Source organism: Xiphophorus maculatus, chromosome 18, assembly GCF_002775205.1.
Source record: "Xiphophorus maculatus strain JP 163 A chromosome 18, X_maculatus-5.0-male, whole genome shotgun sequence".
NCBI classification, from domain to species: domain Eukaryota; kingdom Metazoa; phylum Chordata; class Actinopteri; order Cyprinodontiformes; family Poeciliidae; genus Xiphophorus; species Xiphophorus maculatus.
In genome coordinates this window covers 11,362,331-11,388,554 of record NC_036460.1, presented here as the reverse complement: position 1 = coordinate 11,388,554, position 26,224 = coordinate 11,362,331, and the positions used below count along the sequence as shown (strand labels likewise).

Genomic DNA, 26,224 nt, shown 5'->3' with positions numbered 1-26,224 from the left:
TGGGTAATAAACCAGACATTTCTGTCTAAATGATTTTTATAACAATCTTACCTAATGTACCACTTTAGTGAGACACGAAATGTTTCATTATTTTTTTTGTCAATAAAAATGTCAAGAAATGAAAGCTTGCAATATTTCCCTCTAAGTTTCACTTTTTGAAATAAGAGACAAAAATATAGAACATTTTTATATTAACTTTTAACATGTACCTATATTTATTTCATAGTTAATTCTTTTTTTTTCTTTTTTTTTTGTCATTTCGGAAGTAAATTTAAACCTCAAAAAGTAATTCAACATTTCTGAAAGTTAACATGTCCTTTTGTTATCCTGAGGATGAGTTTTATTCCCATGAATAAAGTGCGACACAGCTGCATTTTTATCTCAAATGTTTATTTAATTATTTGGGCCCAGGCCTTTGACACATCAGAAAGCTCCCACACACTCGCTGCCGAGACTGGAGATAAAGTCAACACACTATCGTAAACGGTCAAGGATTCCTTTTGTCATTTCAATACTGTCCGATGCTGGAAGGGAGATGGGTAAGGGGGCCAATTCCAGTACAATCTTTAGTGCAGCATCATGCAGAACCAGTGAAGCAACATGCATGTTCAGAGTGAACGAAGGGGACACCAGGCTCTTACTGTAGTGTTTTCTGCTCTGAGATGCTTTTTAGAACGTCACTCACTGCAAATGAAGACAATATATGTGGTTTAATCAGTTGTTCTCAGCTTCAGCAAACCCAAAAGCACTCTGCTACCCACAATGCTTTACGCTCACCATTGTACTGGAATTATAAAAAGGCTCAAAACACAAAGAGAAGGGTGACAGTGAGAGCGTTATAATCCGGTCCCACTTGAAGCTTACAAACTGTGAGGGGGCTAACATGGCACTCTGATGTTACAAACCGAAACGGTAAGAAAACAGGGAGCAGAAGAAAACCGCCCCGGTGAGGAGAAACGAATCACCCAGCACCTCGCAAACTGCAAACACACACGCTTTAATGTTGCTGTTAATGCTCTGCTTTGCTCTTCCCTCCACTCCCCATCTGCACTGCACCCCTGCACATTTTCTGCAGAGATCCTCAAAATGTAAATGAACAGACCCAGGGCTGTTACTATGACATTCCTCTGCTGTACAAATTGTTAAAGATCCTATAGGTTAGCTAAATGTGAGCTGGCCCTTTAAGTTATGTACAAAGCAACCCAACCAGCAATCATTTCACCAGTAAAATGAAATGCGGAAACAATGTCACTTTTCTTATGTTCAAGACAGTAACTTGATAACAACCAAAAACAGTTTGTTTAAGGTGATATATATATATATAATATATATTTATGTCAAGGTTAAACAAAAATCTACAAAGCAAAAAAAGGCATATGTACAAGATCACCCTGTCCCAGATAATTAAAAAATAAAAATGACCCAAATCATGGGCTTTAACTACTTTATACCCTATAACCCTCCCTCCTCAGCTGTGCTTCAAGCGCTGTGTCATAAAGCGCACAGGAGGTAATAAATGGTTCTGATGGCATCTGGTTGCTTTGTTAGATGAAGGCCAAGATGCAAACTAAAGCAGCCGTTGGGATGTGCATGAATCTGAATGTGGAGACGGTGCTGAACGCTGCAGCACCGGCGCCGGCCACAGATCTGTCATATTTCAAGGCATGCAACAATAGTTCTGAAGCTCTTGTTCGTACCGTTTACCCCAATGTCTTCAGCAGCGGCTTGTATCTGCATGTTTTATTGTTATTATCATTTGCTTGTGTGCGTATCTGTTTGATTATTGTCGCACCTCTCAGAAAGCCTGCCTTAGTTTGAATGTGTGGATTTGTTCGTTATGTGTGATGAACTGTTGTGGCAACATAATAAATCAGCAGCAGCATCTACTAGTATTTTCTGACATCTTTTGAAAGAAAGAATAAAAAAAAAATCTTAAATGTTCTGAGGGGCAGAAGAGCTGGCGACTTCCTGGTGAGCTGACGTGGGTTTGTTTTGTTCTTGTTCCTCAGTTTTTGTTCAGAAACCAGAGCAGCTGCTGCCGATGGCTCCGTTAAGCAGACGCCGTCTGGATGTTTTCCAGACCGGGTCTTGGCGGCTCCGTCCTTGCCCTGCCACGCGTCCCCTCAGGCCTCCTGCGGGGCGGGCCTCTTCAGGTCCCTGATCTGTTTGATTAAGTAAGTCTTTTCATCGTTGAACTGTTCGTCCTCTGTTCTGTCGTTCTGGAACTTGCTGAGAAACTCGATGAGTTTGGCCTGGTTCTTCAGCAGGATGTCCAGGATGGGCTGCGTCTTGTTGGGGTTGGCCACAAACACCTGGAGGTGGACGAGGACAAACAGACGGGAGTCAATATACTTGTGTTTCTGATGTGAGAATGCAAGTTAATCATTATATATTACAGGATAATGCCTGTAGTTTAGTATAGTTTGATAGAAGAGCATGGTTTCTATGTTCTTCAGTTCTGAAAACATCATGGAAACCTGACCAACTAAAATATGTTTACAATTGTAGAAGTAAATAACTCTAGAGGTGTGAATACATTTACAAGGTACTGTTTACCAGACTGCCTTCATGCAAAAAAAATATTATACAACTGCAGCCCTTTGTCATAGTTATCAGTTATCCCAGGAATGTTCACAGTAAAACGATGAAGCATTAAGACGCAACTGAAGAAAAGTAAAATACATTTCAGAGCTTTTAAATGCACAAAAAGCTGAGATTTTCCAAGTCCATAAATTGTGGGACATTTCACAAACACTACACACTCACAAACATTCCCTACAATTTAAAATATCTAATCACTCTCCTGCCCCTGACCAAGTATTGCTCAACTTTACCTTAAACACATGGAAAGCCTCAAACTGGATGTTGCGGCTCTTGTCCCGCAGCAGATTCATCATTAGCTTGAGATTCTCCGGCTTGCTGATGTATTTCGTCATTATGGTGAAATTGTGCCTGTCGAGAAGCAACTCCCCGAGCAACTAGACAATTTTAATGAGACATAAAGAAGCACAAATTAAAAATGGTGCAATTCTGTTTGTTAAGCCAAACTAGAGTAATTATTCAGATTTTACAACTGAAGGTCCTCTCTACGTGGTCAATAATGATCAATATAAATCTGTATTGTGAACTGAATATAAGTTTATATGTTCAGTATTAACTAGAATTCATTTATAGTCATAGTATTCAGACATTTAGTCAAATAAACCTCAAAGGAATTAGCTTTAGTTAAAATAGTATTTTTTTTTTTGTCCAACCACTAGATGGCAGACATGAGGTGGCAGGGAAGGATGCATTCGAAGAATTAAACACTCTTCCTTAAATAACTCTCTAATATAGTTGCCTCACCCTGAGATCTTTTTATACGTGCAACCTGGGTTTCTTACCTTGAGGGACTGCCGTTTAGTCACGTAGTTTTCTGAGTGTAGTAACTTTTCATATTCAATGAAAAACTGGAGGAGGTAGAGAGAGAAACATGGCTGTGGTTAGAGACGAGAAGGAGATCAAGCACAGACTTTCACAGCGTTTTCTCCGTCTGATATCGACACACACAAAAAAAATCTCCCACACAATCTGACAGTTACTTTGTGTTCTCATGGTGCAAACGGTGTCCCAAATGGCTGATTTGGACTTGTTAAGGAGGAAGTTGGTGACAAGCTGATCATCCAGACAAAGTGTTCATCTGCTGCTCTTAAAGTAATCTGAAGTTCTGGATTTCAATGAAAAAAGTGAACTTGAAAAGTTCAACAAGCAGCTGCAGATTTCTTCAAGACATCTATTATAACTAAAGTTTAAATCAACTGCAACTGGTTTTGCGAAGTGTTTTCATATTTTAAATCCTTAAAACTTCACTCTCTGCTTAGAGAGTTGTGTGTGAACTCACTTTGTCATAATGCTGCTCCAGAAACTCGGCACTCAGTAGCTTGTGTCTTGTGAGGAGGTCCTGGAAACAAAAACATATATTCTTTAATATAAACCTGATTATTTGTAGCAAAGAATGCAGCTACAGCTAAAGAAATCCTGCTAACATCAACATGTGAATATTTCAGTTTTAATAATTAGATAGCAAAAAGCAATTAATAATTTTTTTCACAGAATTTGAACAGGGCAGAGCAAAAGCTACTTATATATTTTTAAAATCTTAAATACAAAATGTTTGTATTTTTGTACAGTTTTGTCTTAATTACTGCAATGAATATGTTGTTCTTTCAGCAAATCGTCTTTTTTGAGTCTGTATATTCCAGCTGACAATTATTTCAATAACTGATTCATCACACTTAATCACTCCAGGCCTATACTGCAGTAAAGCTGAGGCTGACTCTTAATCTTTAATGCAGGATAAAATATTTTGGACACCAAAGTGGCAGTAAAAATGTGAAGCTGCCACAGATTTGATGCACTTTGTCTATTATTCCCAAAATGCATCTAAATCTGTGCCGCTCCAACAGAAAACCCAATTACAAACGTCTCATTGTAAAATTATCATCTGCTTTAATAAACAGGTAAAACATTCTGCAGCAAAAGCATTTATAATAGTGACATTAGTAACCTCCATTTTCATAAAATAACCTAGGCACAATTATAAGACTATTAGATGGATGATGGGCTAATGATGCACTCAACTTCATTTCTGCTCATCACTTAAAGTCATTTGAAAATAATATTTTAGTCGTTTTATAGTGTTCTTATTGAACATCAGAGCTAATGCTGCTTGATTCACCATCAGCTGCTTGACTTACTTTGAAAGTGGCAAATGCATCGGAGGCGATGTCGAACGTGGACATCTCCACGTATTTGAAGAAGTCGTAGAACTGCTCCGACCACAGCGTGATCTTGGCCAGCGGTTCGTGTCTGATGCATTCCCTCAGCATGATGCCGCAGTTCAGGGCGATATCCGGAGACTCGTACCTGCAGGAAGCAGCGATTTGCCGTTTAACACAGGGCTCTGCAACCTTTACAATCCAAAGAGACATTTTTACCCTCCGTCAAGCTAAGAAGTCATTTAAAGTCACAAATTTAGGATGACCGCTTGGAAAAAAGGCAATTTATAATTTCTGATAAATATCTACTATAGGAAAAGTGCTTATTATTTTCAAAAGAATTCTTTTTTATTATTTTAAATTTAAAATAAAGAAAATATGGATACTTTTTCTTTTATGGGATGTTGACATTTGCGGAAAATATGTAAATAAATAAAAGCACATATTTGCTAAAATAATGACAAGAAAAAATGTTTTAAAAGTAATTTTAGTGTCATTTTGCTGTGGAAATTCAATGAAACTGTTCCATAAAATAAACTGACACACATTTGTTTTATATCTGCCATCTATACTTAAAAACAATAGTTGGCTCTATATCAATTTTAAGCTCTTGTGGAAAGTCCAGAGAGTCACTTTGTCAGACCCCTGGTTTAACAGATGCTAACTACCTGAATGCAATTATCTGATTAGCTGCAATCTTTATCATGAGGTGTTTAAAAACGAAGTTTGAGGAAGAAGAGATCCTGGAGAGGAAAGTATTCTACAGCACATCAAAACATGTCTGCAGATCATTTAGGCTGCAAAAGAGTGAGAAAGAGCCAAACTTCAGGAAATATCAAAAAGGCTGAACGTATTACGACAACATAAAACATTTAGAACAAATTTTAAATTATACTAAACATGGAAAAAAATAAAAGTTTTAAAAACATCTGCCTGGACTCTTACCCTTTCAGCAGCATGAAAAGGATGTTTTGCTGGGTACACAGGTACTCTACAGTAGGTGTCCGAGTGCCAATCTGGCGCCTCAGGATGTTGTTGAAGATCTGGGCTACATCTTTTTTACCCTGTTAGCGACAGAAACATAAAAACATCAACTAATACCACAGATACTTGAGACAAATCATGATGAAACTCAAGGTTCAAGATTTTGTGTTGTATTTTTGACGCCATTAGGAGTCTTAGAATCAATAGATTTACCAATATTAGTCTGACTATTTGAGAATGTCAGTAATGGTAAGTGTAGCACTGTTGTGTCATTTTTATGCTGTTTCAGATGCAAATCATAATGTAAGTTATTGTCATTCAGCACAGGAAACTAAAGCAACCAGAGGAAGAGCTAATGGACACAAAACAAAAACAATTCAGACCTTTTTCTTAGTTCCTCAAACCCTTTTTGTTTCTGTGCAGCAACAACTACAACCATCTGCATCCAGAAGAAATGCTTATGTAGACATTTTAGCTGATATGCCAGTTTGGTCAGAATAACTTCTCTTTATTTACAGTTTCCTGTAAAAGCATTTGTACCTTTGAAATTCATGACGTTTTACACCAGCCTATTTTTAGAGGTAGGTTTTATGTAACAAAACAATAAATGGCTTTAACAGATTTTTTGAACTAAAAAGCTTAAAGTGAAAGCGTGGTGTGCGCTGTATTTAGTCAATAATTGATACAGCCAGGAAAGTAAAAGCTTGATGGTGCCACCACCATGTTCCACCATGTAGGTGATTATTAGTAGAACTGCTTTAATTTTGGAGCCAATACTTGGCAATATAATAATGACGTTAATGTGACTCATACACCACTCGTCTTATTTGGTCATTACGTCAATTCATTTTTCTAATCTGCAGAGCAAAAATGTTTCTGCAGGAACCCCAGCTTTTTGATTTGAAAGTGTCCATCATGCAACCACAGGAAAGATGTGGGTTCACAAAGAAACATGAAAACTTTCAAATCCCTGTCCTGCTTCTGTCTTGTATAATTTGTAATCCTTGATCAGCTCTTTGTCTAAAGTAAGGAGGATGTGCCAGTGTAAAAGAGGAAATGAGCTTCTTTCAGCACAATGACTCATAGATAAGGTGAGTCAGAGCAGCCTGAAGCAGATGCCTGACATTTTCCAAAGAAATATGAGTTTACACACGTATACTTAATATTTTCCTGTTTCCTGTTCCTTCCCTCTCACTCAGATAGGCCTATCAGGACAGAAAATTTGGCTGGATGATTAATTGTCCCAGAAGTTATTGCGATAAACAATAATATTGTTATTTTGAGACCATTTTCAAGTACTGCAATAGAAATGGCATAATAAAGCAAGAACACATCCTTAAAGATCAATAAACTTTAAATTCTAATAAACATTTAACACTGGAACCGGAAGACATCTTAAATATTCAAAATAAAAAAAAACAACAGGAATAAAAATTAAAATGAATTTTGAAGTCATTGTAAATAAAATTGTTCTTCAAAAAAAGGTCTAGTTGAGACAAATGCACCAGACTGAAGACTTTTGCCATCCAGTTTTTGGTAGGAAGAGAAAAACTTTAAATTATGCTAATATAAATGATTGAAATGATTGAATTTATCATATGATTAATTGATTGTGACAGGCCTACACTCAGACCAATAAAACTAAGCTCTCACCTCGAAGTCGATGAGCTGCAGGTCAGCGATCAGGGTGCTGAGCAGGCCGCTGTTGTAGAGCTCCTGGGCCAGCTGCGCCACTGCTTCTGTCTGCGGCTCCTTCTCATTTGTCCCATACAGGATCTCCTTCATCGCTACCAGGCTCTTCGACACCTCCTCTGCAGCCTGAAATATTGCAAACAACATTTTGTCAGGTTAGGATCTACAAACCATAAAAATGTTTTTAATTATCAGTAATGCTAGCAGTGCTAACATCTGTGAAGCATAAAGAACTCCATTTCGCTGTGATGGTGATTTCTTATCTAAACTGGGGGTTCAGCAGAGAGGAGTCAAAAAGTGTCTTTAGGACAAATTGTAAATGTCTTTCAGCGGCTCAGCAAGAGTCCCGACCTGAATCCTCTGGCCAGAGGCCTGAAAAAGCCTGAGCTCCGATGTTTTCCATTTAAACTGATGGAGCTGTAGAAGAAATCGGCTGGAGATCGGCGTGCCAACATGATGCCATCATATTCAAGAAGATCTGAGGCAGTGATTCCTGCTAACAGCACATCATCAGACTGTTAAAGGCTGTGAATACGTATGTGATTTCTTAGTTTATTATTTATATTGTATGCTTGCAAAAAATGTGTAAAATACTGTAATATGTACAATTTTAGGATAAAAAGTGAATTGAACCCATTTTGAACTCAGACTGTGAAGCAACATGAGGACTTTCTGGTGCACTGTGACCTGGAAGTAATGGTTGCGGTTTGGTTCGTACCTCAGTTTTGAGGTCAAGGCTCAGAACAACAGCAAAAAGGAAACCAAATGCTAGGTTTCACTCTTTCACATAAAAATAAAATGAAAAATAATCACCTTTTTTAAGAACTGCGATATAAACCATTAATACCACAAGGAAGTTCTAACATGCTGCCATAAATCTGATCTAATTTCAGCCAAACACGATACCTACAGGTCATAAGTCAAATAACTGATGGTGACTGAAGCAGCAGGGAAGGAGTAGAGATCTTGCAGTCTGAAAGTTGCGAGTTCAGTTCCAACTTCATTTCCTGCCAGATGTCGATGAGCCACTAAACACCAAGTCGCCTACCAATCTACTTATAAACGAGAGCGTTTATTAGCTGAATGAGTAAATAACAGAAAGCAGGCCAGGAATGTTAGTTTCAGGTAGTTTTGCACTAATTTCATGCATATTTATGAGGCGATAAAGATTTTAATAGGTTCTCTGTAAATAATAACAAAATGTTCAGCATTTATATCAGGTGAAACACCACCAGATGACTTATTTAGTGTCCACTCGAGGTATTAAATCAAAGGTGAAACATAATCTTGTTAGTTATCAGAAGTTGCTAAGCAACAACCTTTCTGATAGACGCAATGGCTTTCTGATAGTTTTACAAACTGCTGACTAAAAACAAGCCGGTCCTGCGTGTTGTTCGCGTTTTGAAAGCCACACGCTCGGCTTCATACTGAGCATATTTACACAGCTGCTGTTGTGAACAAATTCAGACGTTTCCCTCTGGTCTCTCTAGCATTACAAATACGCGTGAAACTAATTCCTATCTGTACTGTGACGGTTCGTATTAATACATGTGTTGTGTTAATTAGGGCTGAGACAATTAGTCGGATTAATCTTCAACTAATTTAGCAATCAATTAATCATTAACTTGAGTATATAGACTCTAAAACATGCTGTTAGCTGACAGAACAGAATCACAGCAGTAAATAAGTCAAAACTATGTAAGAAATACACAAAATTCACAGTTAATTGGAAAAGTTTATTTGTCTGTAAAAATGTTCTACCCAGAGCTTCCTCTAGTTTTAGTTTTAGCTTCACCTTCACCTGTTTAAAGTATTGAAAAAAATTAATAAACGCATAAATAAAATCTCCTATTAAGCATTTATTGCTCTTAATTACTATTTGGGTGATCAAGAAATAGTCAATAGATCAAACTCACATTGTACTGAACATCAGTACAATGTGAGGAAAACCTTAAACATGTTGATGTTAGAAGATTTTGTTTTACTGCAGACGATCAAGTGTACACAGAGGAATGCTGTTAATGCATTTTAGGCCATAAAATGTTCATCTTTTTTTTTTTTATATTTGCATTTTTATGCATTTCTACAGCAAGAAAAGGCTTAAGTGGTTCGTGGAAAATCTTCAAAATGTGTCAATTATTTAGTCCAATTAATCAAAATAATTGATAGAATAAGTGAGTAGAATAAAGTAATCATTAGTTGCTTTTCTAATTTCAATTCCTGAAACTACCGCCATAAACAGAAAAACATATGTAAAGATTTGTGTCTATTATTACTGTGATTTGATTAGAAATAATGACATTCAAATCTGGTAAAGAGCAAGATGTTTTTATATGATCCAATCATGTAAAAATCATTAACATTAATGAGAAATTAGGCTCAGACTTTGCATTAACAGATGTCTAAATGTAAACAATTTGGATGGGTATCGGATGAAACTTGATTGTGACATCCCAAACATTAATGCATGAGCAAAGCATTCAGGTTGTGTTGGAAACAGGTTGGACTGGAGGAATCTCTTTTACCTTCTCTGCCTTTTTATCGGAGATGTCGTGCTTCTCCAGCACGGTCATACTGTCCTTAAGGTTCTTGACGATGTCCGCAGGTGACTTGTGGGACTTGCCAAAGGGAAAAGGCATGGCGGAGAGTTACCACGAGTGACCAGGCAGCGGACTGTCCACCTGAGGAAGGAAATGTACAAAATTATAGAAACCTTGTGTCCAGACACAGTATTTAACCTCTTGAAAAACACCACTAATATCCAATTTATGATTTAAATCGACACCTAAAGATTTAATACAATCAATGATTCAAGGATAAATGGAGGGAGAGGTGTATCTTTTTCCTTCCTGTACACATCACTTCAAAATCTGACCTTTAAATCTCTCACATGAAGAGATTAAACCTGGTGAATCACCTGGTTAAAATATAAATAATCAACCATGACGTCATCTCAGACCTTTGTATGGGCCTAATCTCTCACTCAGAAATCTTAGCCGTCAAGCTTTTATTAATGAAACACGCCTATAAGAATTTTCCATAATGGAAAACTTTGTAGTTCTGGATCAGAAGTAGGAACGGCTGATCCAACATAATAACCCACACAACCCCAACCCATCCAACCAACACATCAGGGCTTCACGGTAAAATTTATAGTTTAGATCACAAAAAGAGCGCTTAATGAAAACGAGATAAAAACATTTATTAAACCTTTAAGTCCTAAATGGAGCGCCGGCGATCCAACCAAATTTGCAGTACTGTAATTCTGCCACACTTTGCACTATCTGAAAAGTTTCAACGGTTTCGGAAAGGGGAGACGTTGTGCTTTCCAGCCAGTATCGGGTTATTACGGTAATTTCACCCCCTGCCATAGCAGGAAGTGAAATTAATAAGAGTGCCACTCTTTTAATAGACAGTAAATTGCAAAAATAACTTGCTAGATATTGAAAGTTCCTTTTTTTATGGATAAATGGGCAAATATATTTACTCACAGGACATTTAAAGAACTGTGTACAATTAAAATAAGCAAAAACATGCAGACATAAAGACATCTTTATGTCTTTAAGACAAAGAGTTAAGAGATCTGACAGAGTAGTAGTGATCTTTAGAAAATAAAAGGATGTGTAAGAGACCAACCGTTTGTTCTGCTGTGATCCTCTAAACCTGGAGCAGTCGCCACTTTCTCCTCTGTCTGGACAGAGTCCACATTTAGAAAGCAAAGCTAGCTCCAGGAATATAATGTTTGAGTACCAGCCAAGTGTGAGATATATTTATAAATATATATGCATGTGTCATGTGGGACTAAGCTGTAATATAAAACCATGTCTCACTAATGACCCATGCACTTTGACATGCTAACATCTCTGCTGACCCAGACACACCTCGTCGTCAGCAGAGCAAATCCGTCTTTTCCACGGGGCTAAAGCTCGTTAATGTAGTCATCAGGCTGCGGCACCGCCTCCCTACGCCTTCCTGCCCCACTTCAGTAACAGTGACGCAAATAAGGAGGCAACACATATGGCAGGTTGAAGATCTGCAGGTCACCGCTTACCCTGCACAACTCCTGATGGAAACTGTGTGCTGTAGCAAAGTAAGAATCCTTGGATCCGTCAGAAAAACGTCTCATCATAACAGCTCGCTTCAGAAAGTCAATATCAATGATATTAAATGATTGATCAAATTGTCAATTATTTCATATTTAAAAATTACATCATCAAATGGACCAAATCATAAAGTGATGTGAAATTTGGGGGTATTTTAAGGACAGAAATGGCAATAATTCACATAAGTAACAAAAAAATAACATTAGTCAAAATATTTTTTTTCTAAATCAGTTTCTTTCAATAAAAAAAACTGATCAAACTTTCACTAAAACCACAGATGTTTGCGTCTGGTGAATGTTTGGTTCAAATATGTTTGTTTTTCATTCAGTTTGTTGAGAATCCAGAAATTATACTCAAGTAAGAGTAGTGATACTTCATAATAAAATTACTCAAGTAAAAGTAAAAAGTACAGCGTAGTAAAAATACTCCTAAAAGTACTTTTTTTTTTTTTCCAAAAAAATGTACTCAGGTAAATGTAACTGAGTAAATGTAACTAGTTACTGTTAGCTAGATAGGAATTAAAATAAACCTATCAGTTACTACCAACTCTGCCTACAGTTAAGGGTGCAACTAATAATTTCATGAGGCTCCTCAGCAGGTCTATGTGATTTGGGTGATTTTATTTTATATATTTGACAAAAAAAAAAACAATAAAAAATATGACTCATCAAAAAACATCTTGCAGCAATTAAGATTTAAAGTGGCTGACAGTCAACATGCTGAGCTTGTGATTTTTCTCTAAATTATTCTCATAAAAAATGTATCTATTATAAGCATTTCTTTTCTTTTTGTGATGTCTACACCTTAACTTTACAAGAGTTGTTGTTTTAAATAACTTTGACTTAACTGTTTTTCTGCACAAATTATAATATGCATGGACCAAATTTAGATTAGGTAGTCTTGGAAAACATATACAAACAACATTTGTGTATGGAAGAGTACAGTTTTGTAATATTTTTGCTCCTGGCCAGAACCATAAAGGATCCTCTTGTTCTTTAGAAGACGTAGGCTGGATTAGATAATGAAAAATGAGCCCTGATCAATCTAAAAACAAACATTACCAACTTACAGTTGTGAAACCACAGATGTCAGCAGCTAAATATACACACGCATTGAACTAAGGTATTTAAAAAAAACTGTAGATTCCTATTTGGTGTTTAAATCCTCTGTTTACAACCACCAACAAGCAGAGATGTGGAAAGCAGTGTGTTTTGCTTTTAGTTGAGGATGTTTCCTGGTTTTAAATTAGCTTCATCAACGATAGGATTAAAGCTACACATAATTTTAAAAGATCACAACTAAAAACCTATTATAAAAAGTGCATATTGCTGAAGTTAACTTTCAAAGTCGGATGCTCCACCGGAAGAACGCAAACAAATCAGCGCGGCACAGTCATAAGCAACTCGACCTGCAGCATATTTCACATTAACTCGGCCCAAACTGACTTCATTCCTTGCAGAAACACAAGACACGGTGTTGACTGAAGTGTCTGCATCCTCCTGAAAGCAAATAAAGCTGAGAAATCCCGTAAACCTTCCACCGTGGCGCACACACCCTTCAGTCCGGGCAGGAACAGGTTCTCCACACACCATCTGACACAGAGATCAATTACTCATAGCTGGCGCTCGTTAACCACAACAGCTTATTTTTAATTGTGCAGCGATGCCTTTCTCTGTTAAAACTGCAGCTACTAGCTGAAAAGACTGGCAAAAAAAAAAAAAGAGAGAGGGAGAACAGGGCCTCGGTAGCTGACAGTGAGCACCGCCCATCCGTGATCTCCATGCCTGCTTTGTGATGGTGTGCAGCGCTAACAAAAACGCACCTGAGTCGATTCAGTGCCGCGCACGTTAACAACACAGTTAAAACAAGGCTCGCCTGCGTTGTTTCTACTGTTCAGCTGAACTTTGTTCAGAAGCTATCGTGGCCTATAACCTTTTCAATCACTGTCCAACAAACGGAGCTACTGCTGCAGCTGGGTCGCGTCCGAAAGCGTCTTAACTTGACCACCAGGATTGCTCGAAGCTCACAAATCTTTTATGACAGAAGTTGGGGTGACCCGTGTTAAAATGTGTCTGGGTAAAGCCTAGAAATAATAATTTTTCTATTTATTGCGCAGAATGTGTCAGGTTAGAAAGCTAACTAGTTAGCCTAATGCTAACTAGGCCTGCCAGCGGCTCCTCGCTGAAACCCATGCCTGTCTTTAGCAGCAGGCCAGCTTCACCCAGCCCCGCTCTGCTCACTGTTTATTTCCTTGTTATTACTTCATAGCCGAATGTAAATACACAACAAAATACCTTGTATATGACGTTGTCGACGTTTTCCCCTCAGCTGTTAGGACTGCAAAAGGCAATTCAGATAATCCGTGGAAGAAAAGGGCTTTGTTTTGCTCGTCGACTCCCCTTATTTTACTGTTGATAATTGTGCGGCCCCCTGTTACCTCCTGGTTCTTTCTCTGAGGCAGGCCGATTGGTAACGCTGGCGGCGCAGCAGTCGTGGCTGCAGTGACGTCTTACCGACACCTCTGGCGGTTCGGTGGTACAGCAACAACGCAGGTTTGTTTCTGCAATAATAGTACATGACCACACGAGGGCGCTTGTTAAAGCGTTACTGGAGGAGTGTTTCTTTTATATGAGGAAAGACGATTTCAGTTCTGCGTATCCTGTTCAAGTAAAGAACTAATGTGGATATTTGTGGATTATTTCATCTGCTTGTAGGAGGGTTATTAAATTGCAGATATGTACTACTGCCACACAACTCAACATTGCATCAAACATTCAAACTCCCTGAACGTTTTTACTTTTTGTTATGTTACAACCACATATTTCCATGTATTTTTAGAAGATTTCATTTGATTGATCAAGACTATTTGCCACAAATTTCTATGGTGCTTCCATTACATTTAAAGTAGCATTTTTTTCCAATAAGATTTGCTTTTCCAGAGGCATTTTTTTGTTTTGTGTTGTTTTTGTTTTGTGTTTGTTTGTTGTTGTTGTTTTCTCTTGCTAAATATTGCTTGCACAATAGATTAAACTAAGAAAGTCTCAATTTTTAAACCTTGCCATAAATTCCTTCTTTGATTAATGTCTGGACTGACCCAAAATGGTTGCAATGGAAGATTAAATATTTTTTTAAATAATCGAAGCAACAGATTTTGATAAGGGAATAACATAATTAAATGATGTAAAGCTCAAAAAAAATTATTTTACATAATTCCACCCCTTTAAATAGATTTTTGTGACATTCTCATAGGTTGGGACAATTTTTTATAACCTACAGCTGCTTTAATTCTCTATAAGCTTATTCCTGCAGTGTCCCTCAGTCACTATGATGCTCATTGTTCACTAATGTCTCTAACAAATCTCTATTGACCTTTACAAACCATTTGCATTTATACTGAGATGAAATTATGCTTCAGTGGACTCCATTTACTTACTCCGTGGCTTCCAATGGCAGTTGTTTGCACTTGATATTTTTAGGGATATTACAAAATGCACACCGCACTTTTCAGACTGTTATTTTGTAAAACAATAAAACAAAAAATTTAAAACCATATAAACTTGTTGTTAACAAGCTTTGTGGAATTCTCATAAGAAGTGTAAAATAAATACCACATCATTTGATTAGATAATCTTTTCACAGAACTAGGTTTGTGTACTTCAGACGGTGTAATGCAAATTATGTGGGTTCTGCATTGGTGCAGCATCAACCCAACCTTTGTATAATAGTGCCACAAAAGAGTACCTCTACAAGCAGAGTTAGAAAGCTCTTTCCGCTGCACATTCTATCATATTCACTCCAACATTTGACTCAAGGAAAAACTCCAGTGAAGAACAGGTCAGACATCATTTAGTTTAAATTACTATAACTGTCAAGTTTCAATACAGTAATTTTTGACAGATTTAAAAGGTGTGAACATAAGAGAATTGAAGTTGACATACTTTTCATACCCTTTTATTTGTAATTATCTGCATAAAATATTTTGCTTTTTGTCACGTCTTAATATTCATGCTTTTTGAGAAACATCTTGTTGTTTTATATGTAAAACGTTCTACATTAATAAAAAGTAATCACTTTTTCTACAGTTACAGTAGAAGATAAGAATAATCGTTCCACATTTTCTTTCAAAGGTGAAAAAACATAAATTTTTATTTTTAGATTTTTAGTGTTTTCTCCATTCTGCATTTTATTCTCAGGTCCTCACAGTTAACTTCTGCATGCATTATGGATGAAGACGCTTTTAGATGCATATTTTTCCTTGGTAAGTGTAACAGCTTTGTGGATTTTGTTTGAATTTTTATTCGTAGTTAAACATTAAATTTGCAATATCCTCCTATGATGTCGTCATGTGTAAAATGTTTTGCTGCTTTCTATTTAACCTTCCTGTTATGTTTGTTTCTAGGGTACAGCAAAAATGTTCCTGGGTCAATTTGACCTGGGGAGTGTTTAATCATGCAATAGTGTCAGAAACCACAGAATTCCTCCAAAACATTTTTGTATCTGATTATTAACTCCAATACTAACCATTTCAATCAATATTTGTGCAATGATGTTTTTTAATTTCTCAGAAATTAAGGATCAATGACGACAACCTACTCATTTACTCATTTGGACATAAAAAATTAAATTTAAATTTTTTATGTCCACTGAAAAAAACCTAGACACAAAAAAACTATAATTTCCTTCAAATTGATCTTTGGTAAAAAAATTTTATATTACACTTTTTTTTTTCAATGGGTGATTTTTATAATTGAACTTAAGACACATGTACTCTTGAGAATCTGTAAAAAGTAGACGCAGGAGGTGTTACAAATGTGTAAAATGTATAAATTTTCAATTTATATGTAGAGTGCACCTATTAAGACAAAAAGAAAAAGTTTCATGCAAAAAAAAATACTTCCAACTATTTAAAATACCGGTAAAAAAAAAATTTACTTTCAAACTGGTCAATTTGAACCTGCAACATAACAGGAGGGTTAAATAGACAGCTGGATAACACATCTTGTTTCTAGTGGTTTCACTCTTAGACACAACTGATTAAAAATTCTCACTTTATAAGGTGGTATACAGAAAATCATGTTTTATTTGTGTGGAGTTCATTATTTTTGCGTTCTGAGTAATTAGCAGAGGTCTTTAACTTCAAGCCTCGAGGGCCGGTGTCCTGCTACTTTTACATGTGTCCCTGGTCCAGCACACCTGAATCAAATGGCTGAATTATCTCCTCAGTATGCAGCCAAGTTCTCCAGAGCAATCTGCAGTCTGATTATGCGACTCAGATATGCTGAAGAAGAGATACATCTAGAAGTGGCAGGACATCGCATCTCAATGCCTACACTACACTTTTATTACAGGAAGCTTTTTACGTCTTTATTTAAGTAGAACAAAATACTACTTGTGAAATCCTTGTGAATAATAGGAAAAGGATGAGTACATGATGTCAAATGTGCAAATTCACATCATTTTCCAAAGAACTACTACAAAAGATATTTCAGTATCTCATTTGCACACGAAGCGACACTGCGGTCCGCCATGAGTTATGTTCTATATAAGGATCTAATTTTTACTAGAAAGTTTTCCTGTGCATGACTACAATGTGGAAATCTAAACAAGAAAAAAATAAAAAATAAAAGTAAAAAGAAACACTGACTGTTTCCCATAATTGTGCTCTAAAGGCTATGGCAAAAAGCACTAGCAAGCTCTAGACAGCAAGAGGAGATTCATGAGTTTCCGATTATCAATAAAAGAAAGATACATTCCTAGTTCTGTGAAGAGTTATTTACCCCTAAATTTCTTCTTTTTTACCTTTTTGTTCACCACTGTTTCATGTTTTCAACATTTAGAAATTTCAGAAAGCTAAACCAGGTATAGCTTCTGAGAGAAAACAAAATGTTACGGTTGAAATAACAACAAATAAAGCAAATTGGAGAGTAGTAGAAGGAGAAAGTGAGGAAAAGTTGTTGGTTGGTCTTCCAGCAGCCCAAGCCTATATCAGCACAACTACAGCGACAGCCCAGAATAACCTAAAGCAGCCTATAAGGAAAGTTTAAAGTCTAATCTTCAAAGTAGGGTGTCTATTTTGAGTGCTATCATTTGTTGAAATTTGTTTTTATTGTCCCAGGGTTGTGCTTCCTCCCTCTATGTTTTTCACAAGTGTATCATGTTGTAAATGAAAGAAAGAGCTGGACTGAAGCCCAGAGGTACTGCAGGGAAACATACACAGACCTGGTCACCATCAACAGCACTGAAGCCATGGCCCAGGTGAAGGACATACTCAGAGACAAAACTGATGAATTCTGGATTGGATTGTATGGTGACGTTAATAACTGGAAGTGGTCTCTGGAAAAAGATGGATTTTATGAAAAAGGACAGGCTGATTTAAGACTGTGGAACTCAGGGGAACCAAACAATGCTGAAGATCATTTTCTGTGTGCTGATATACAACCAGGAGCTGCATGGTCTGACTATAGGTGCACTTTTCAAAGACCGTTTGTCTGCTACAACGGTAAGAGAACAATAACGGCTATGTATAATAACGAGAATGTTGTTTTCAACTCTTGCTGCAAATTAGGTTTGAAATAAATAGATTAAACAAAATAGCATTAATATTTAAATGTTGCAAGGAGCTTTTTTACATCCAAATTAAAACCTTAAGTTTCAGTCAAAATCATATTACACCCTGAAGGGATTACATCACTACTGATCTAAAAATACTACAGTCCACTCTAAAATGTTCACAGTTATATAAACCAGATATGTTGATGGATTTTGTTCTTTGAGACATGATGAATCACAACTGAATCTTTTGGGGCCTTTGGATCAGTCAGTATGTCTGGAGCAGAAAGAATGAAGTACATAAAGCTGGGGAAGCACATGCTGTAGAGGTGGAGATAGCGCCCCCTATAGAGGAGTTTAGTCCTGGACGCAACCATCCAGGGTTCGATTTCCAACCCTGGGACCTCTCCTACACGACTTCTCCTCTCCTCTCTCTCTACTCATGTCCTGCTTAATTTACAGCGAATAAAGGACACTGCTGCTGCACAAACATCTCAATACAGTGAAGTACCGTAGTGGATCAGAGACGCTCTGGGGTTACTTTGCTTCATGTGGCGCAGGAAACCTGCAGAGTGTGGGCGGATAGATGGATTCACTCAATTATCAGGAAAATCTGGGCAAAAAATGTTTCCCTGTTTTAGAGAAAGTTCAAGTTTGACCCTGAGTATATCTCAAGACTTGATGCTCAAAGAAACTCAGAAAGGTATCACTACAGTTGTCTGACTTGAACTCTATTGAAAATCTTTAGTGGGGTTTCAAAAAAGTGATTGCAGTGTAAAAAAAAACAGAATATTAATTAACTGGACACTTTTGCACTTAAGGAGTGTCTTAAAGTGTTTGCAGCTGCTGAGCACAAAGTCGCTTTACTAAATACTGAAGATGGTTATCAAGTGTGAGTTGTGTTTAATTTGGAGAAGCCACTTGTGATATTAATTGGATTGATGCATTTAAATAACTTTTGCTTTATTTACTGTGAATAATTTCACATAGGGATGCTGATATTAGTGTTTGTTTTAGCACACACACATATATATATATATATATATATATATATATATATATATATATATATATATATATATATATATATATATATATATATATATTATGGGCCATAAGAGCAGTCTTAATATGTGACATCAATGTCGACCCAATTTGATATTGATGCATTCATTGTTTCTAGTTTGTACTTTGTACTTTAGCATTAAACCTTTTGCATTTGTATTTCAGTAAATTTATGTGCGCCTGTCTTATTAGCTTCATAAAATATCTTTTGTTTGTTTTATAAAGGTTTAGCTTCAAAGTACATCCTTGTGACGACACCAATGTCTTGGGACAAAGCTCAACTTTACTGCAGGGAAAATTACACAGATCTGGCCAGCGTGAGGAACAACTCCGAGAACGCCGAAATCAATAAGCTTGTGAATGAATATTCATGGTTTGGCTTTTACAGAGAGTCTTGGAGGTGGTCAGACGGTCAACGCATGAAGATGACTTCATTCCGTAACTTCAATACAAGTCAATCAGTAAATGTTAAAAGCTCCTGTGTGACTACAACAAACAGTATGTGGAATATAAGACCCTGCTCCAACACATATCCTTTCATCTGTAGTGGTGAGTCAAACATACCAGGAGAGCGCTGTGTGCAGCTGGCTATGAACTCTGTTGAAATCAGACATGCACAGTAATTCACAAGACCTTTCTAAAGATTCTTACTTTGCCTCCTGTTTCCTGATCTGTTCCTTTTGTGCCACATTGTAGATTTATGCCTATTTTATAAAATAACTTTCACCTCACCATCGGCCTCCAGCTTTGTTGAAAATTAGAAAGAATGTTTAGGATAAATTAATTCTCCTCCAACCTAATTAATTACAACAACAACAAAAATCTAATCACTAGTGCCAAAACTCAAAACTTTCTCTCACCTGTAAATTTCTTTATAGACATCATCATGATTATTTTTTTATTTATCCTTTAGGAATTCGTAGGAAGATGAGGGTGGTAAAAATTACGTTGTCCAAATCAGATTCCTCGGACCTGGAAGAAGCGCAGGATGTCGTCTTGCAGCAAGTATTGAAGGGGCATTTCTGATTTCCAGAGGTTATGTTTTGTTGTGTAATTATTAACTTACAGGCAGTACAAAACTTTCATGTCTTTTATTTTATGTAATCTGTGCAGCTGATATGTATCATCCTATTTTAAAAATAAATGCCACGTTTCAGATGAACAGACGGCTGTTCTTTTGGACGTTTGGGGTTGAGGTGATTTTAAATCTTGTCCTCCTATTTCTTTCAGCTGAACCTCAAACTGGAGAGCTATGGCCTTGAAGATGTCAAACTGAAATGGATCAACCAGTCTGATGGAAAGACGTTTCACTTGAAAAAGAAAGGAGACAAAAAGACAAAGGATTTAAAATAGGTGTGCACTGATTGCAGTTTTCTGGACGATCACAGATTAACGATCTATTAAAACTCCTGACCTGTCGATTCCGATTTTGGACAATACCAATTTTTTTTTATCTAAAATGTTGCTAAATGTAGCAAGAAAGTTGATGAGTTGCCAACAGTGAGATGACTATTAACTGCAAACATATAGACCTGATCTGGTCTGCTGGTCAAAGCTCTCTCACAGCAGAGCAGAAAAAGAAAACAGTTGATTTAAATGTCTTTGCTGAAGTAGTTAAAATTGATAGTTAAGATCGGCTTCACATGTAAAAATTGGTCGGCACGGATAAATCGGTGCATCCCTAGTAAAAACGTGAGACTGAGAAAAACTTTGTTCTCTGAAAAAGATGGCAGAGCAGTTTTTGATTTTCTTAAAGATAATTTTCCTGACTGATATTCACTGTTGTAGCTGCAGATCATAATAAGCAGTGATGGTCTAACAGTATCTCATGTTCCAACTTCAAAATAATTTAATCTCTCCTGATCTTTTTTGTCTTTGATTTAGTTTTCTGATCTTTCTGTACAGTTCGTTAAATTTATATTTTTGTGGATTCTGCCTTAAGAAGCCAGATTTGGTTGGTTGTTATTAACTTGTGTTGCATTTTTTGGCATCTCTGCCATGGGTTAGCTGTTAAAAGGAACCAAATTCAGGAAGAAGACTATCCATCCATCCACCATCCATCCTGAAAACCCGACTCGGGGCCAGCTTTCAGTCCACAGAGGAATCACTGGTCACCCCTCTCATCCTCTCACTGCATGTGGGAGGGGCCTGAGCAAACAGGTGTCATGTGAAGTTGTGATTAAGTTTTTTTTATAAAAGTAAAAAATTCAAACGCCAAACTCCAAAGAAAAACCCAACTTTGATGCTGGTGGACCAACATGAACTGGATGGTGGGAGGGAGTGAACACCAAGGCAACAAATTGGCATGGAGACAGAAGAGGCAGCAGCGCTCTGAATCAGCTGCAGCTGTCTGACTTTTTAAGGCGACCTGTGTGAAGACACCATTGCAGAAATCAATGCAGCTAAATATAAACACATGGATGAGTTTCTCTAGATTTTGCTTGAATATTTATCTTTTAATCTTAATGTTCTTCAGGTGATAGAAGGCCAACTTTGCAATTGATTTTATGTGTACGGTATTTGAAAGTTCAGGTCTGAGTTTTACATCCATTTGGGCCTCATTAGCTGCTGCTAGCTGTAATAACTGACCTCTGTCCTGGACTTTGGTTGCTCCTCCTTTAGTTTTGTTTCTGTTCAGCTGAAGAAAGTTTTGCCACATTCATGTATTTATTTACCTTAAGCATCTGTTTAGTGCTTGGCTGGGTTTAGAGTCACCTGATGACATCATGATGGAGAGCTTTGTAGCATATCCACAGCTATGGTAGCTAATTGTCAGCAGTTATTGACCTAAGACTCTCTGATCATTTGTTATGGAAAATAAAAGGGTCATTTCAAAAAATATGCTCAAAATTATGCTTTTTATTTAAATTATGGTCCTATAAATGTATGAATGATGATGGATTTGTGGCCACAACACTTCCTAAGGACTCTGTCCTCACTGGTCACCTGTCAGACCCTCAGCCTCCTCCTCCTGCTGGACTGTCCACCCACTCTGAAGGTTATTACTTTCTTCATGCTGATTAGGTTCAGATGAATGCACGCTATTGTCCAGCCCGGTTTCCCACGACCCGGCGTTCGCCTGGCAGTCGCGTGGCTCTGATGCAGGGGGCCCCAGCTTTGAGGTGGGGTGAGTGAGACGAGGGGAGAGGACATCTGGCCGGTCTGACATCTGCTAGTGGCAAATGTTACCCGGAAATGTTTCAAAACCCAGAATATGATCAAAGCGAGAACGGAAGACGTCCCTGATTCTTCCAACTGTGGATCAAGGTGGATTTCAAAGAGATTGTGACACACTACATCAATTATCATCTGTGTATTTATGTGGAATTATAGACCAACACAAAGTTGCCATAACAATAAAGAAAGATGTTGTTTAACTTTTTCTGTACAAATAAAAATCTAAAAAGTACAGGATGTTTGTTTTCACTCTCATGAGTTCTTACTTTAAGTTTTTATGAAAGTATTTGTCTATTCTTCTTTGCACTCAAACTCAATCAGCTTGGACGAAGACTTCTTACCGATTCTCAAGAATGCCAGAAATTCTGATATTTAAGTCTGGACTTTGATTAGGCCATTTTAACACATACGCAAGTCTTGATCTATGGTTAGAATAGTTGTCCTACTCAAAAGTTACCCTTCACCAACGTCTCCAGACTCCAGCAGAATTTCTTCCAGTATTTTTATGTTAATCTTGACATCTATTATGAACATTTACTCTGGCTCTGCAAACTGAAGATATCCGCACAGCAAGATGCTGCCACCTTCAGGTTTCACCATGGGAAAGGTTTGTCCAGTCTTTTTGATGAAGGTAGTTTAGGTCTCATCTGAACTTAGACAGAAAACTTTTAAAAGCTGATTTGAATAATGAACTTAAAAATGTTTGTTGATAAAGTGTAAAATAAATACATAAATAAACTGAATTTAGACTTAGATTAAATTAAACACGGGTGGTCTCTGATCATCGGGTTTAAGGTAAATTGGTTTCACTGGATTTTATTTAGGAACATCAAATCAAAAGGGGCTAAATAAAAAAATGTGCACATCAATGTAAATTGAAACACAGTTAAAATCGAGTTTGAGGCTATATTGTTAGAAAACCTCACAATTTCAGTCCATTTCTAGGTGATTTGTCTCTCTCTTGTGTGGCAGTGAGCCTTGAGGAAATAGGTTGGCCTTCCCTCAGACAGAGCAGTGTAATGCTGCTCTCACTGTGAGAATGAGCCCGGGGCTCCCCAGGGTGAAACAAGGTAATTGCACCTTCTCGTTCAACACTGGGAGAAAAGGGAAACTCGGGGTTTTTTTTCTGCTGTTGTGTGGGGGGAAGGTCGTGCTTGGTTTCAGGCTGGACATCTGTTGCTGTTGAGACTTTTTTTTTTTTTTTTTTTCCTGGGCTCTGCCGGTCACTGAATGAAGCCAGTGACCTGTCAGACTTGACTGATGGGGACCCCGTGTGTGGGAAAATCCTGCAGGCAAAGAGTTGGGCTATTCACATGCAAATCGCGGCCTATAAATAAGAGGGTCGTGGCGCGCCGAGGACCCTAGAGACGCGCTGAGACTCAGAAGGGACAGAAGCAAACCGGGTTAAACATGACTGCATCTTCTGCGGCGCACAACGCGGAGAGACCCCCCAGAGCCAAGGAGGAGAGAAAGGTATCTCTCCGTTTAACGTAGTATCGTGTCTTTTATTCATTGGTGTGCTGTTTGGCTTCATGAAATGTTGTTGTTGCAGCTGAGGAAGCCGCTCATTGAGAGGAAACGACGCGAGAGAATAAACAACTGTCTGGATCAGCTGAAAGAAACTGTGATCGGAGCCTTCAGGCTGGATGTGAGCGCAAACACGTGTCTCCAATCTGCTCTTTACAGAAAACAAAGCAAAGTTGTTGTCTTTTTATTTTAGCGCCTCTTTCTTCTCCACAGCAATCCAAACTGGAAAAGGCAGACATCCTGGAGATGACGGTGAAACATTTACAGAACATCCAGAATAATACATTGAATGGTGAGGGAGTTTCGGCTTGTTTTTGCCACGTGTGGTTTCACGTTAATTGTTTTATTGTTGGAGAAAAAACATTATATTGTAAAAAAGTTTCACTGTGTTCGCTTGTAATAACTTAGAAAAATGTCCAAACGAAAACAATCTGAGCTACAGCCACACTACTAATATTAGGCAGCAGGGGGCAGCATAGGCACATTACTAATGGTCTTTTAAAGCCCCAAGCAAGAAAATATATATGTGTTAACATAGCTATTAATAAGATGCTTATATATATATATATATATATATATATATATATATATATATATATATATATATATATATATATATATATATATATATATATATATATATATATATATATATTGCTGTATTAGGAAATCAAATACAGCACAATATTATGTAATTTTTCTACATTTGGTACAAATGCAATAGAATAAATATAGTGGTGTAAAATACAGGAAGAAAAAAGAAACATTCTTGAAAAAGAGTGGAATGAAGAAAAACCTTTTCACTCTCACCTTTTGATTTCATTTCTTAATAAATTATGTGTTTGCTGCCATGTACTGCTTCATAACTATTTCTGTCTTATCAACATAGCATTTTACATCAATAGCAATGTACAAAAATAAAACATCATATGCAATATATAGTTATCATAGCCGTAACATACAAATATTCATCATTGAGCCAATCAGACCCCCTGTCAGCAGCCATTATTGTAACCAAACATTTCTTTATCTTGGTGTAAATTGATGAATATTTGTGCATTGCTTGAGCTTTGTGCTCGATCGGTTCCAAACTTTAACAACACACACCTGCAGTTCTTGTGTTTCTTTTGTTATTTTCTGCAATCTTCCACATTTTACTACTTGTGAGGTGTAGTACATGGATCCTCCACCAGAGGGCAGGATTCGATACAACAAGGTATTGAGGAAGATACTAATGTTGTGTGGATAATATGAAAAATATATTTTAAAATATTTTTTATCCAGACAAGCATATTGGGGTTTTATATAAATGTGACACTGAATCCTCACTGCAGCATTAACTCCTCCTGTTTTTTTCTCTGTCTCATCCAGACCCAACGTCGGGCCTGGAGGCCCAGCAGAGATACAGCACAGGCTACATCCAGTGCATGCATGAAGTCCACAACGTGCTCCTCACCTGCGACTGGATGGACAAAACCCTCGGCTCCCGGCTCCTCAACCACCTTCTCAAGTCCCTTCCCAGATCCAACCGAGAGCCGAGCCGCCCCACACAGAGGCAGGACGTGTCACTCTTGACCAGCCAAGGTTTCCCTGCCTCACCCCTTCGCAGGGACGCCCCGGCTGGGAGGCAACGTCAGAAAGAAGGTCCACCCGGTCAGGTTGCTGAGCTTCAGGAGAGGCCAGGACTCCACAGCTCACACCTGGGGATGCTGGAGATGTGGAGGCCGTGGTGAACTGGTGGATCAACGATCTTAGTTGTCCGTTTTGTTAGACCATCCTCTGTTATGTATCTTATAGATATTCAGAAGACAAAGAAGTGGGGCGGTTTTGTTCCAGTGCTTTTAGGTGTGCTATGATGATTCAGACCTTTTCTCAGTACTTCCCTAAAGAAGTGGATTTCTTGTAGCCTGAATTATAGAAGGCTCTTATTAATCTTTTCTTAATTTATTGTATTAACATCTATTTATTTCTTAATATATGGCATGATTTTGCTTCTTTGACCTCTTGTTCGATGTTGCATAGATTTCTGTTCTCATTTCTTTACTATTTAACCTAAGTATTAATATTAATAATAATAAAGACTTTTACTTACTCAATAAAAGCTTAATTGACTGTTTTATTTATCTGCAATTATTCTTGAACGATGTGTGCCGACAATAAGGCTTTGCAAAAGGACATTGGCTATATCGCAGAAAGTTGTCTTTACTGATTATTAATGATACATTAGTTTAAATCTAAAATAAAGATGCATTGTTTTATTTTAAAGTACGGTCTTTAGTTTGTTTGACATAATTTAAAAAGTCAAGACCATTGAAACAAATCGACTATGACTCCAATCCATTTGCATTTCTTTTTTACTCTTTGGCTCAC

General features: G+C 37.4%; 2 protein-coding genes and 1 long non-coding RNA gene across 4 annotated transcripts; 2 read left to right on the top strand and 1 right to left on the bottom strand.

The window, feature by feature from the left end:
- Positions 1-373: 373 nt before the first annotated feature.
- Positions 374-14,051, bottom strand: cab39 (calcium binding protein 39). 2 transcript variants are annotated; one of them, XM_005804518.3, is made up of 9 exons: positions 13,831-14,051; positions 9,959-10,114; positions 7,395-7,559; positions 5,703-5,821; positions 4,737-4,905; positions 3,881-3,940; positions 3,384-3,449; positions 2,835-2,978; positions 374-2,312 (listed from the first exon to the last, which is right to left on the bottom strand). In XM_005804518.3, exons 2-9 carry the CDS (start codon positions 10,070-10,072, stop codon positions 2,124-2,126), a joined length of 1,026 nt encoding a protein of 341 aa, XP_005804575.1. In that variant the 5' UTR covers positions 10,073-10,114; positions 13,831-14,051; the 3' UTR covers positions 374-2,123. The 2 variants fall into 2 exon arrangements, with proteins under 2 accessions (XP_005804575.1, XP_023207295.1); XM_023351527.1 differs by lacking the exon at positions 13,831-14,051 and adding an exon at positions 11,070-11,581 and having other exon boundaries at positions 2,124-2,312.
- Positions 14,052-14,072: 21 nt separating this feature from the next.
- On the top strand, positions 14,073-22,057 carry LOC102225201. The gene is made up of 5 exons (XR_002754361.1): positions 14,073-14,088; positions 15,730-15,794; positions 19,539-19,699; positions 20,064-20,155; positions 20,381-22,057. It is a non-coding gene; the product is annotated as an uncharacterized LOC102225201 (long non-coding RNA).
- Positions 22,058-23,698: 1,641 nt separating this feature from the next.
- Positions 23,699-25,897, top strand: LOC102224942 (transcription cofactor HES-6-like). The gene is made up of 4 exons (XM_014470815.2): positions 23,699-23,800; positions 23,880-23,975; positions 24,068-24,146; positions 25,226-25,897. Exons 1-4 carry the CDS (start codon positions 23,738-23,740, stop codon positions 25,585-25,587), a joined length of 600 nt encoding a protein of 199 aa, XP_014326301.2. The 5' UTR covers positions 23,699-23,737; the 3' UTR covers positions 25,588-25,897.
- Positions 25,898-26,224: the final 327 nt, after the last annotated feature.

What these genes read in the sequence shown, in the direction of transcription:
- cab39 (XM_005804518.3), bottom strand. Translation starts at nt 10,072, where the DNA reads ATGCCTTTTCCCTTTGGCAAGTCCCACAAGTCACCTGCGGACATCGTC. An exon ending in TGGAGCAGCATTATGACAAA is followed by an intron (nt 3,450 to 3,880) that starts GTGAGTTCACAC and finishes TACCTCCTCCAG; the next exon opens with TTTTTCATTGAATATGAAAA. An exon ending in CTAAACGGCAGTCCCTCAAG is followed by an intron (nt 2,979 to 3,383) that starts GTAAGAAACCCA and finishes AAAATTGTCTAG; the next exon opens with TTGCTCGGGGAGTTGCTTCT.
- LOC102224942 (XM_014470815.2), top strand. Translation starts at nt 23,738, where the DNA reads ATGACTGCATCTTCTGCGGCGCACAACGCGGAGAGACCCCCCAGAGCC. An exon ending in GAGCCAAGGAGGAGAGAAAG is followed by an intron (nt 23,801 to 23,879) that starts GTATCTCTCCGT and finishes TTGTTGTTGCAG; the next exon opens with CTGAGGAAGCCGCTCATTGA. An exon ending in CCAGAATAATACATTGAATG is followed by an intron (nt 24,147 to 25,225) that starts GTGAGGGAGTTT and finishes TGTCTCATCCAG; the next exon opens with ACCCAACGTCGGGCCTGGAG.